Below are 13,997 nucleotides of genomic sequence, written 5' to 3' on the forward strand. Positions count from 1 at the left end.
ATGAAACTAGTGCTTTGTAGGCCTTAAGGGTCAACAATGGCTTTGGCCACAGTTCCATGATCTCAACATCCATCAGATGGTGAGAACAAAGGTTTAAAGAACTAATACAGTTTCTGAAAACGTTAGTTATGGTTTAGCTCTGGTAAACCCTAGTTGAATTGCAAGAGCAACGACGGAAGCTTCTTTTGCTTGCTACGTTATTCCCCTATCATGCCCCATCAGTGTAAGGTGCTACATTATTGGGGGGCACTTAATCCCTGGTATAACGCGAGAACGTAAGCTACCAGCCCACATATAAAGTCACGCTTCAACCAAGCCGTACAGAAATGCCTGCGTATCATAGGGGTAACGAGAATGCAAACTGTTCTTGCAGGCTGATTCTGATATCACTCTCTCATATGAAAAGAGTGACCCGAGTTGGCAGCTCCTGCCCATAGCATAGGGGTAACGTGAATTGAAATGTCATGGCAGGCTGAATTTTTATGAGGAGACCGTAGCTACGCCTCTTCACGGCGTAGCTGCGGCCACCCAAGGTCTCGCTTTGGCTGTTGTAGTAGTATTGCTTTCGCAATTAATTGCCAAAACATAAGGCTGGTGACACCTACCACACATAAATGCAAAGATAGTTTGCCATTAGCACCACTGTCAAAGGCAGCGCCACTGTCAGCATACTAGAACGCTGCCCATGCAAACCATTTTAAAAGATGGTGAGAACGCAGAATTACACCACGCAAAATGCAATGAAGAGAGAAAAAAAAGATGTGGGTGCCTGAAGGTTCTTTGAATGAAAATAACCCTTTGCATTGCGGTTGTTCTTAAAGATGTAGTGCATGTGTCAACCCCAGGCAGTGTAGCCAGTCTACTAGTAGAGTTACAAAATTTGAACATAATACGGCATCACTACTGGTTCTGGCCAATCACTTAAGAGGAGGATGAGAATATACAACGAAGTGGTGCGCCGTGTGTCCTCATTATCCTCGTGTTTTCAACCAGTGGCAAGTAATAAGTGCCCATGACAATGCCCGATGCCGGCAGAACAAGGGCCCAATCATCAAAGTGTAGTTGGCAACGAAGTTCGAATTGCACGTTGTTTGCCTGGCTTCTATACGCTGGTGGTCGCTGCCTCAGAAGTGATAGGCAGCGCAAGAGCAACTTTCAATAATAATCTTGGGGCATGTGTGTGCTGTGAAATCAAAAACTGCACTACCGTGCAAATTTGCAGCAAGCCGCTCAGATCACGCTCAAGTGTGGAAGGCAGGAAGGAGTGGCATTTCTCTTTTCATCTCTGCTAACATCGTAACATATTCACATTTTTGTTTTTTGAAGTTGCAAGCGCACCACAATGCCACCCCTCGAGAAATTATAAACAAGGTGCAGAGGCGGGATGAAGTGCAGGGTACGTGCAGATGCGCAGCGCATTCCAGTGATGAAATTTTTTGCCTCGCCCTTTTGTTTTTCACGGTGTTCGACCTGAAATTTTGCGCAGTCCCAATGAGTTCGAAACAATGAGGTTTTACTGTATGTGTTTACTTGTCTCAGACAGCTGACTGTACCTTTAACGTCATTATAGCCAAAATTCATATTCTACACCAAGTTCACTCATCTGCGCTTTAATTATGGTCTAGCTTGTGCAGTTTCAAGCAATATCAGATGCCATGAAGTAAAGTGCTGTGGGTGTGCATATGCCAAACAAAATTGTAGGCCACAGGACACAATACCAGAGCTATAGGTCAATTTCAACCAAGTGGCATTTTCTGCATTGTTTTAATCAAGACAGATGTCGCATTAAAGACTGGGCTGGACAACTTGAGCTAACAACGAAATATTGTGATGTTATCATAAGGTACAGTAAACTAAAACTATTTGACCCCCATTAATTCGAAATTTCAAAATAGGAGTGCAGTCCCAGCTGACGTCCGTGTAAATCTATGGTGTCAGACGCTCGTCAATTCGGACATGGAAGGCCTTGTGCCTGTTAATTCAGATGAGGAGTCGCATCCAGGTATGACCTGCGAAGCTAGTGGTTAGCCAAACTGATGTTCTCTGACATGTATTGCATAAAACAGTGGTACCTACACACCTCAGACGTGCACGCTACGGCAGGAATCATGATGATCAGAAGTATTCCACTGCCGAAATACAGCATAGCCACATAAATAGTTTTGCTTAAATTCACGCCATCCCACCACTGACATTGGGCCTGTGCATAGGTCAGCCGTGTCGTTTCGGACGCTGCTTAGCACGTCACACGCTGTTCTAACGACCACGCATATTTCTCTCTCTTGAATCCATATGCTTCCTCCACTCTTCAAGTACACTGAACCGTAGCGTTCTGAGGATGATCATCCATGCGTTGAAGCTTCCTCAAAATGAAATGGGGTTGTTCGTGAAGAGGTACCATTGCTACTGAGCTGCACTACGAAAATGTTTGTGAAGGCTGAGTCGAGCCAGCAAGCAAGCAAGCAAATAAAGAAGGAATCTAGCAGAACAGATGGTTTTTGGGAAAGTCAAAGTGTCAAATGAACTCGTACAGTTTCTACTGAGATATGTCAATGTATGTGCCAACTCTGTGGTGAAAATATATACAGCTTGAGAAAAACATGCAAACACCACAGTGAATGAACAACTTATGTTTCATGTCAAAATAGAAATACAATGATATACATACAGCATCTGCACCAAACTCAAGGACAGCATAATGCATACAGCAGCACTTTTTCAGCTTACATGGTAAGTTATGGAAGCTGAATTTTAAGCATGGCAGCATGCTTTTGGTGCATATATAATTTATATTGATTGGTTCAAATGAGTAATATCAAGGGGCAGGATTTTTCAGTTTTTGTTTGGAAAATTTGGCTGCATCTTTAAGTGTTCTTTTTCAGAACATGTTTAGTCTTTCTTTCTTCTTTTTGCAAATATTATTTTCAACGAGTCAATTACTTTTCTCATTATCTATATGTCAATCTTTGTGGTCAACGGTTGCTTATAGTGCGTCTCAACATTTTTGTCAGCGCAAACAATTTATTTACTCCTAATTAATGCCCAAATGAGAGCATTTTGAACTCTGCCTGTGAAAGAAATTATTCATTGAGAAAAATGCAACTCAATAAATAAGAAAGTAGGCAGAATAAAAATGCAAGTAGAAGTTTACTTCAATGAACTATAGTAGTTTAAAATATTAGTGTTGGTTTCTTGAGTTCCTGCGCTGCATCAAATGAAAGCATGGGGCACTGTTATGTTCCCTCCTCATCATTGTCTCCAAGTGTGCCCTAACCTTTTATTTATCATGGCTGACCGACTTGCCGAGCAATGCACCCTCTTAAATTCCATAGCCTTAGTGTTGACCGAAGTGATGGTTTGGCTTGGTTTGTAGGGTTTAACGTCCTGAAGCAACTCTTTAGACAACGCGAGGCACCAAAACGAAGGACGCCAGAAATTTCGACCACATGGGGTTCTTTAACATGCACTGACACTGCACAGTAAGCGGGCACCTTGGTTTTTTAATCCTGCATCCTTGAGTTCATTAGGCGAGCACTCTAACCACTGAGCCACAGTGATAGGTGTGACAGGGTGTGACACAAGTGATGGAACTGCCACTCATTCACTGTGGTAATTAGAACAGAAGTTTTCATGATGCCCATGCATGGTTCCATGTCAGCGCTCTAAAATCAGCTGATACTAAACATCCTTAACCGAGTAGTTGCTCTAATCGGGTGGTGATAGGAAATAAAAAGTGCTCAGATAGCAGGCGGCTGGGAGGTGGTGCTTCCCGGTCTACCGAGGTAACGAAGCAATATCTCAAATTGCACAACTGGTTGCTTATCTAATAATACACAGTGGCATCATGTCCCTGACTTCTTTATTAAACTAGTCAATTTTCAACCTTGACCCAGTGCAATTTGTGCTCAACAGCCAGCCAACTATGCCTTACATGTCAAGAATAATGGCTTCTTTCGGTTAAGCTCAAATTTAAAGAAACTGAAACCGACATACTTTTATGGGTGTTTTTGCTTAAACCAAGAAGTCCAGTCTCTAGTTATATATTCAACAAAAAAATAGTGCTAAATGACCTCGAAGAAAGGCAACTATGCACCTGAAGAGCCCTGGGTCAAGGTGCTACTTATACTCTATCTCAGTAGTTCCTTGCACCAGCACCAAAGCTACCATGATTGCAGAGGCAACGGTTTGAGGCTGTGGAATGTAGCGCCAGTATAAAGTGCCCGTAAAGCATATGGGATGACATGTTTTAAAGCGCACATTTGCAAAATGCTATTTCAAATCGAACCTGAACGTACGCTCGACTTATATACATTGTTTCCAGAGTTTAGCGTTCACGACCATTGCATATGCTGAAATCATGTTTTCAACATGTCCAAGTGCTTCGAAGAGGCCGTCTCACTCACAGTCAACTCGTCGTTGTTACTGGGTTTTTTGGCATGTTCATTGGTCATAAACAGCACATCAGGCACTCATTTGGCTTCATCTCACCTACAGCAACATCCATGAGCATTGAATTACCTTTAATTTTTATTTCGGCCAATAATTTTGGCTTTCCCAGGCCTAAAAACAAAAGTTGGTTCTTTATAACAAAAATTGTTTCAGTTTTGAAAACCAGATGGCACCAGTAGGCTGAAGTATGACAACTTTGTTTGCATACAATTAACTGAAAGTGCGGACGTGACAAACTGTGTACTGTTACTCAAAACGCCTTTCTAAAGCTTCCGAAAGTTTTTTTTTGAAGACTTGGGACGTAGACTGCATCTATTTATACTCTACAATGTATAAAAAAAGGCTTGCCTCATTCAAATGCAACCAAACTCAACGTAATAAATAATAAAGAACGCTGAACATTCCCAGCACCACATACCTCTTCTGTAGGAGTAAAGTTTGCCAGAAGCCAGACCTTGATGAGTTGGTGATAGTTGCAGACTGAACACAGGCAGCTGTCAAACTTGGGCTTAAGAGCTATAGGCGATGAGTCTGGCTCACAGCATGTCGTCGTCGTGAAGTTGAGAGCCTCATCAAACTGTGCAGGAATCGGCTTGTTGTAGTCGCCGTCCTGAAGAAAGAAGCAAAAGTCAAAACTAGACCAGCAGAATGCAGTCAACTGGAGACGTCCAAATTAGAAGGAGCAACAACTACATGCATGTACGCAAAGGGTACACAAAAATATAGCAACAGCTCCGCATTGCTCAGTAAAGTACATTGCTGCAAAGTAATTTGCCCAGACTGTTGACAGCACAGAACACACTGCTCAGCGAAATTATCAGATCCCGCTGTGACATTCATCACTGATGCATTTATGATACTGCACAAACAAAATGCGCATGATTGCTCCACACATTCTTTTTCCACGAGGAAAAATATACAGGCAGCTGAAGAAGCGTAGTGCTTCTAAATCACAAACTTTACAACTACAAATTAATGTTGGAAGGCTTATGACTCATGAGGTCTTAATGTCCCGAAGTAACTCAGTCTACAAGAGATTCCAAATATTGTTATGCTGAACATCAACTACGCGCTTATTTCCAACTATATGCTGTTACTAAACTTGTTGCACAGTGTTCAGTTAGTCGAGCAAAGTTCCTGACAGCACTGTAACAATGAAGTGGACCCATTCTAGTACCTCCACTGAAAAAAAAACACAAGAGGTTCAGTTCAGAAACATTTTTAACTGCTAAAATTTAGACATTTTCCACAAAGTGTAGCACTTCTGTAGATGTCATTATGCAGTAGCCTGCATATATAGTTATCATGAAATCTTCAAAACTCTCTCTTTTCATTAGAGTTTATTTTTCTAGATCCAAATTTTGCACAAAAATCATGTGCTAGGGTCGACTATGTATAGTCGAACTTTTGATGCCAGCACATGCCTATTTATTTAATATGTGCATAAGGCAATCCCCGCAAGGTGAAGACCATATTAAATAGGATAATATTCACTTGGCTAGTCTTGCCATTTACGAAGTAGCTCTCCTGACCTTAAATAGCAGAACGGAGACCCACAGAAGTGGCAGCCCCATTTTCAAGCCCAAGATCAGAAAAATTGTTCTGTGGAATTTCAGGAAGCCGCATGGCTACAGTTGGGTGTGTGCTAATAAGTTAACACTTGCTTATTGTTTAATTCCTGTGGCAAGGATGGAAAAGCATTGTCGCTTTCAGGACCCAGCCTCAGAGAAACAAGTTCATAGAGTGTGAGTCACTGACACTTGTTTAGAAAACAGGGGTGGAATTATGCACAATCACATCATAAAAGCTGTCACAAGCCTATCAGTCAGTCCCCGCTCCTATTGGTCAACAGGTCCATCGATCAGAATCAACCAACAATAGCAGGGCTAACCAATCGGTTTATGACAGATAAGTGATAATTTTTGTGATGTGATCGTTGCGTCATTTGGACTCTGAATGTGCAAACCCTTGTTCTTCTTGATGCATGCCTCCCTGCTTTTAAGAACGTTCTGAATCTGCCTACTCTTTTGAAGGGTTGGCCTTGGGTAGCAGTTTCCTTAGCCCTGTGAATGCGCAGCTTCAGAATGTAAACTGCAATGCTTTAAGAGTAAGAGAAAGTAAAAGGAAATCAAAAGACAACTTTAACACACATTAGCAAGCTGCAGCCTAGAAGGCATCATTTAATCATCAAGTGGTTTTATTGAAAATCATTAAAATAATGAAGAAATAGATTTGTCCCAGCTGCATCATCTGCCACTGTGCTCAGAGGCACCCGAGCTGTAGTGGTACACAGAAAATGTATTGCTTGGGTAAACGAGGATCTACCAAAAATGACTGTGGCCAGTCAGCAAGTTCATCATACCTCCTTGAATCCATTGTACTGGTCACAGCTTGGGCAGTCCCAGCAGTTAATATTGCCATATGAGACCACTGTCTGTGCTCCGCAGAACCAACACTTCACTTTGGCTGAAAACAGCGGCCTGTGTAGAGAATAAAGAAAAAAATAAAGGAATATTTAGCAAAATGCAGTCAGTATACGATGGCTTAGTTAAAATGTGTTGCTACAGTTATTACCAGGACATTTCCACGAGAACAGATATAAACACACAAACTATGTGCACAGTTGAGAATAAAGATAAAAAGAAAGGAATATTTAGCAAAATGCAGTCAGTATACGATGGCTTAATTAAAATTTGTTGCTAGTTATTACCATGACATTTCCTCGGGAACAGATATAAACACACAAACTGCGTGCACAGTTAAACAAGGCATTAGCTGCCGAGTTCCACAGACAACCGTGTGTGAGTGGAGACACAGATATTCAAGCCATACAGCCACGAGCACAGTATCCCAGTACTGCACATCGAACGCAGTTGTCAATAATAATAATAATAACGTTTAGTTTTTCTGACCAGGGTCGGCAAATTAATGTTTTGTCTCCCTTTCCACCGCCTTTCGTGATGGCTCAGTGGTTAGCACGTGCGGCTGCTGAGCCCTAGAACACGTTTTCAATCCCGCCGCGTTTCGATGGCGGCGAAATGTAAAGACGCCTGTCTCAAGTCTTTCACTCCCACCACTTTTTTTCACGGCTGAGTTCGGAATGCCGTCGTGGAGACGGTTGGTCCGCCCTTTTCTTTCCTCCACAGCGTTCCGCAAAACCATTTTTCAATTTCATCGCAGTGCATTAACAGCAGCTTTGGTCATGTAAAGAGCTGTGAACTGATGTGGACTAGAGCAGAAGTGAACACCGCGGTGACCTTGTTAGTAATCGATGTAAACAATCAAATATAATGTAGCTGATAGCACACCGCGGCTTCAGATGCTGCAAGTGAACCATTAAGTATTGAGAGGGTGCTGCTACGATGAAAGTTGTTTTCCCATCGACAACAGTTGCAGACACAAGTCGACAGACGCGGACAAACTCTCCTCGCCGCCTACTACATATTTCATTTATTTGTCCCTTAAAGGCCCGAAGGCATTACATAAGGGGGGGCGTACATACAGGTTGGAGGGTAGTAGCAGAGAACACAAAAGAAAGAAAGGGGGAAAAATACACGGGGTACCAAAAAAGTGTAAAATAACATACAAACTAAAAGCAAGAAATAAACATACAAAAAGAAAACAAGCAACAGTTGGCACTCCGGTGTCGCAGTATGAATATGTTTATGAGAAGTGATTAGCCAGTTTCTCACGGAAAAGGAGGTGATCGGAGCATGCAATTACGTTGTCGGGAAGGCCATTCCAGAGCACTATGGCGTCGGGAAAAAATGAACTGCTCATTGCGGAGGTGCGGGTTTTATTGCGTGCGATTGGGTTACTGTGGTTTAGGCGGGATGACGTACGTGGGGGTGGCTGCAGCAACAAATGTCTTGGTGAGCGATAAAAGAAAGAGTGAAAGAGGCATAGCCGGGAAATAACACGGCGAGTTGCTAGTGTTTGAAGGCCGAGGGATCGTTTTAGTAATGTTACGCTGGTATTTCTTGAGTACTGCGATGTAATAAAACGGGCGGCGCGATTTTGAATGGCTTCAAGGTCTGAGATGAGATACGATTGTGATGGATGCCAGACAGATGACGCGTACTTCAATTTAGGACGTACGAATGTTATGTATGCCAACTTTTTTACTTCAGGTGATGCAGATTTTAGATTGCGCCCGAGAAAACCAAGTGTGCGTGATGCTTTGGAACAGATGGTCTGAATGTGTGTTGGCCATGACAGCGATGATGTGATGTGTACTCCTAGGTATTTATAAGATGATGTTCTCGTGACGGCGACCGATTTTATGTTGTAAGTGCTATCAATAACTGTGTTTTTGCGGGAGAATGATATGTACTGGCATTTATTTAGATTAAGAGGCATGTGCCATTTGTCACACCACGCTGAGATAGTGGTTAGATCCTGTTGAAGAGCGGCAATGGCGCTAGCGCCGTGGATGGGGCTGTAAATTACGCAGTCATCTGCGAATAAACGTAGCGTTGATTTTATGTTGATTGGTAGGTCATTGATGTAGATGAGGAATAAAAGAGGTAATAAGCCTGCACCTTGAGGTACGACGGACGTTACGTCGGAAAAAGCTGAGCGACAGTTATTAACACAGGTGAACTGCTTACGTCCTTTAAGGAACTGCTCTAGCCAGGAGAGCAAGGTTTGTGGAATGCCGAGCAATGAGAACTTAAAAAGAAGAAGATTATGGGAAACACGATCAAATGCTTTTGAAAAGTCGAGAAAGATAGCGTTGATCTGGACAAGGTTATCTAAGTATTGTAGAATGTCGTGGGTGAATTCGGCAAGCTGGGTCTCACATGACAGCTGCTTCCGGAAGCCGTGTTGATTCGGATAGAAAAAGTTGATTGATTCTAGGTGGGTCATAAGATTGGAAAAAATAATGTGCTCAAGTAGTTCAGACGGTATACTAGTGAGGGAAATGGGAAGATAGTTGTTAGGGCACGTGCGGTCATCCGCTTTAAATATGGGTGCAATTTGAGCTTTTTTCCAATTGTCAGGGACAACCCCGGTATCTAAAGATTGCGTAAAAATTAGATGCAGTACCTGGCTAGACAATGAAATGGTATTTTTTTAGTAGCTTGCTGTTAATTTTTTGTCTCTACGTTGCAAACTAGCTGTGACAGACACAGCAATGAATGATTCGGAGTCAGTTTTGTATGCGTAGAGTTCCTCATGCGTTGTGGCATAGGCCTCCCACAGACGTTTTTCGCAATCACCTTCACCATAACAATGAAAATCTCTGAGGACAATAAAAAAACACCGTTTTGGTGTCTTTTTAAACTTGTCTACGTATTCTTCTCTACATCAACTTTCAATATAAATAAAAATATATTGCACAATATTGATGCACAAGTCGTTACGACCAGTCCAATAAGACCCTTAAACAGGAATTTGCAATCACTGTAGGTCTGACTTCTTGGTCACTAAGCGAAGAAAATGCGAGCAGAATTGCATTCCAGGTTTTAAAAATATGTCCAACAGTAGGGAAAAGATGTCGACTGAAATGAGGACGGTAATGTTGAGATGACCGGAGCGGCCATGAGTGCGGTGGTGTGCTCACCCCAGACGTTCGTTTTAAGAGGCGGAGCAGTGAGAGCTCGTTTTTGCGTCTTCAGACCGACAGACTTTGATACATATATTATGGTGAGGCTACCCAAACCTAATAGAAAATAATATGCCTCTGCCAGTGCCACTAGGTATAAAGGGCTTATAGTTCTTCCCCAATAGCGTTCAACACATCTGCAATGAAGATTCACTATTCTATCCGCCTGTTTCACACCGCAACCAGACGCCAATCACACGGGGTGAAGTAAATTAGATGCGACCGCTGTCGGGGGCCCTGCTTCACCAGCGCAGCCGACAGCCTCTGCCACATGATAAACTGCTGCGCCAAATGCGATCGGTGGAAAGCACGAATGTGGTGCTGCAGTGGAAAAGCAAGGTATCGAATTCTAAGAAAAAAAGAAAAAAAAAACTATTGGTAACCGGATGCTCGTGCCTCTCTCAGATAACGGCATCCAGACGGCCTGAAGAGGGCCTTTTGCCGCGCGTTCGATCTACTCTTCACATTTCAGGCAAGCACGCTAGTCGGGACTGCATTAAAGAAACTGTACAGGAATAAAAATTATGTGCGCTGTCGTGTCAATCGAAAAACGCAATCCGCGTTAAGGGGAAGGTGATTGCGAAAAACGTCTGTGTGTTGCTTGATGCCACAGCGCATCAGGAGCTTGATTCTGCTGCTTCCAACTTCCAACTTTTAATGCGAACGAATTGCGTGAACATGTTACAATCTGAAACGTCTGGCGTCATCGTCAATGCATACGCAAAAAGTCAGTGCAAATAAATCCGGTCTTTTTCAGAGAGCGTGATAAAAGCGGAACTAACACGTGCTTCTCCTCGTTAGCATATCAGCTCCGATTCCACGATTTCTCGCGTTACACGCTGTTTCGTTTTTCCGATAACAGTGCTAGCAAGATCCTGAAAAAGTCCTCACAAGTAAGGCAGTAGATGGCTACGAAACCTTTAAATTCCGTCACTGGCATTTTTTACGTTATTAGCATGTTCTCTCAACCTGTCGATCAAATTGGTAGATGCCTTGATTCTACCAATTTGATCATTGGAATAATATGGAATAGGGGTTTTATTCACATTTAGGGTGAACACGCGAAGGGGTGGTTGCTCTCATCAAAGCGCCGCTGCGTTCTATACAGCCGCATATCGAAACAAATTTGAGTCGAAATTGAGAGACATGGAGGTAATGGTTCACATGGCCTGCCAATTATCTGCATTGGGTGGCCGGGTTGGATGCAAAGGTGCTTTGACAAGAAAGTCCACTTGCTTGTGTTTTCCCTTTAACAGCGAAGGACCCCGCACAGCAGGCCCTCCAGAGCATGGTTCTCCGTCATGGTCGAACTACCGGCTGATACTCCCTGTGCATATATCTTGTAAATAAAAGGGAGCCAAGAGTTCTCTCTCTGCTCGCTCGCCTTCAGGCCATGATACACCGACAAAACGACCTATTGTGCGAGCCCGAAACGCCTCCGAGCCATCCAAATCTGTAAAACTCCGCAGCATAAAGCGCAGACAACCACCGCAAAGATATGCGACGCCGTAGCTTTAAAGGCTACCATGTTTGGATTGAAAACAAAAAACGTGAGATGTCACGTACTGCGCAGTCATGCAAACACGCTTAGTCGGCGAGGAGACACTCTCTTCGTATTATCTGACGGCTCACCGCTGTAACCACTCTTTTTGAACATAGTCATTCACGCGTAATGCATCCTTGCGTATATATTTTCCTCACCAACTGTACGTGTGATTAAAAATAATATCTGATAGCGTGTCAACTACTGAAGGACAATGAATATAGCTACGTAAATCGGGGGGGGGGGGGGGGGGGGTTAGATTGGTGGAAATAACGTAGCCAGCTTTATTTTCGAGGCAAATTGCAGCTTTAACATTAACACTTTTTGCTCGACCGTAGATTAAAAAAAAAAAAAAAACAAGCTGATTAGTTTTACTATCAAAGGACAATGAGTGCAGTAATTATGAACCTTTTTGAATCAACAAATTTTGGAAATTAGAATAGGCTTTTTGTAACAGCAGTTATTTGAACACCCACTATATAGAGAGATTTCAGAGAGAGATTTACTGCGAAGGAGTAATAGGCATCGTGCCGAATTTGCAGTAATGCTCGCACTATTGACGGATAACATTAAATCGCTGATTTTCTCTAAAATCGTCTCCATGCCATTCTTCAGGCGCAGCCTGAGTGAAGGAAGAGGAGACAGAAGAGTGTAAGCAGCTGCTATAGCAGAGAAACAGTCAGGCACAACAGCAAGATGGAAGAGAGCAGCTCTGAACATAGTCCCGCCGCCCGCCATCCCTCTGTGTCCCGTAAGTCTCGCTCTCTGCGGGGCTTGTCAAGGAGAAGACCGTCGCTCTCGTCTGCAACGTTATACTGTTTCTGTGAATAATTAGAAAATAATGCACTGTGAGCATTGTTTTCAACTCCTTTTTGACTATTTTTTTTAACGAGGGTCGTGTCTCATAATGAGCTCATTGAACTCGGCTATGGAGGCTTGTCTAAGCACACCTTCTACTTCGTCACCCGCAATGCCGGGCTGTAGCCGTTCCTCAAGTTGTCATATTTTTATAAAGTGTTCGATAAGAATAATTATAGGAGGTTGCGGCCAATTTCTGCACCAGGGTGGCCAACTCCTGTTCTGGTAAGGGAGTGCACCGGCATCAGGTCGCATCCCAAACCTATTTATGCAATTCCATCGACGCGCGGTTTTTGTTAATTTCTTTCGTATCCGTTGGGCAATTGCGTGGCACCGGGATTCGAACCCCGGTCCTCTTGCACGCGAGGCGGATGCTCTACCGCTACGCCACCGTTGCACCTTAAATGCACAAAGTGTTTCTATATTAATACTGTAAGGGTGCGTTGAAGCTCAGGTCGGTGTTCAGGTCGACCGTTTAACTAGCGCGTCAGTCTCTTGCGTCTTCGTCTTTTGTCTGCCGTCTTCTTTTTCTAGCACGCGCCTTCCGACATACACTCGTTGTCTTTGTCATCGTCGACAATTACCCAGCGTTGGTGTGACACTACAATTATCCCCGGGAGAAAAAGGAGGCATCCTGCCGACTCATGGTGTGGACACAACAGGCGGGTCGTAACAGGGCTTGAGGCGGTCAACGTGCACTGTTTCACGCCCGCGGCGACGCATATCCGGTGTCGGTACAAGCGGTTCTATAACGTAGTTCACCGGAGAGGTCTGGCAAATAACCCGATATGGGCCATGGTATCTGGAAGCAAGTTTGGTAGAGAGGCCGGAAGGGGTGGCAGGAACCCAAAGCCACACGAGGGAGTCTGTGCTGTATGAAGGAGCTGGACAAGACGGTGCGTGAAGGAACTGCTGGTGACCTTGGTTCTGGGTTGTAAATGAGCGGGCCAACTGGCGACATTCTTCTGCATATGCTGCTGCTTGAGAGACAGTGGTCGCTTCGGAGGTGTCAGGGCGATAAGGAAGTATCGTGTCCATAGTTGAGGTGGGTTCACGGCCATATAGAAGGAAAAAGGGGGAGAAGCCGGTCGTGCTTTGTATGGCAGTATTATAGGCGTACGTGACGAATGGGAGAAGCCGGTCCCAGTTTGAGTGGTCGGACGCGACATACATGGCCAGCATGTCACTTAAGGTGCGGTTAAAACGTTCCGTCATGCCATTTGTCTGCGGATGGTAGGCCGAGGTAGAACGGTGGACAATGCGGCACTGCTGAAGAAGGGCTTCAATGGTCTCGGAAAGAAAAACCCGGCCACGGTCACTGAGCAATTCTTTAGGTGAACCGTGGCGCAGAACGAGATGGTGCAGGACGAAAGACGCAACGTCTGGCGCCGACGCCGAAGGTAAGGAAGATGTTTCTGCGTAGTGGGTAAGGTGGTCAACAGCCACGATGACCCAACGGTTACCAGCTGGAGTGACTGGTAGTGGCCCGTAAATATCAATACCAACACGATCGAATGGTCGGCTGGGGCAGGGCAAGGG

The 13,997-nt window shown here is 44.0% G+C and overlaps 1 protein-coding gene across 1 annotated transcript; it reads right to left on the bottom strand.

Moving 5' to 3' along the window:
* Positions 1–4,116: 4,116 nt before the first annotated feature.
* LOC146182672 (transmembrane protein 201-like) lies at positions 4,117–11,672 on the bottom strand. The gene is made up of 4 exons (XM_084609575.1): positions 11,624–11,672; positions 6,812–6,929; positions 4,868–5,059; positions 4,117–4,191 (listed from the first exon to the last, which is right to left on the bottom strand). Exons 1-4 carry the CDS (start codon positions 11,632–11,634, stop codon positions 4,117–4,119), a joined length of 396 nt encoding a protein of 131 aa, XP_084465701.1. The 5' UTR covers positions 11,635–11,672.
* Between the last annotated feature and the right edge of the window lie 2,325 nt (positions 11,673–13,997).

This window comes from Amblyomma maculatum, chromosome 7 (genome assembly GCF_055883805.1).
Source record: "Amblyomma maculatum isolate TAMU_Amacu chromosome 7, ASM5588380v1, whole genome shotgun sequence".
Lineage (NCBI taxonomy): Eukaryota > Metazoa > Arthropoda > Arachnida > Ixodida > Ixodidae > Amblyomma > Amblyomma maculatum.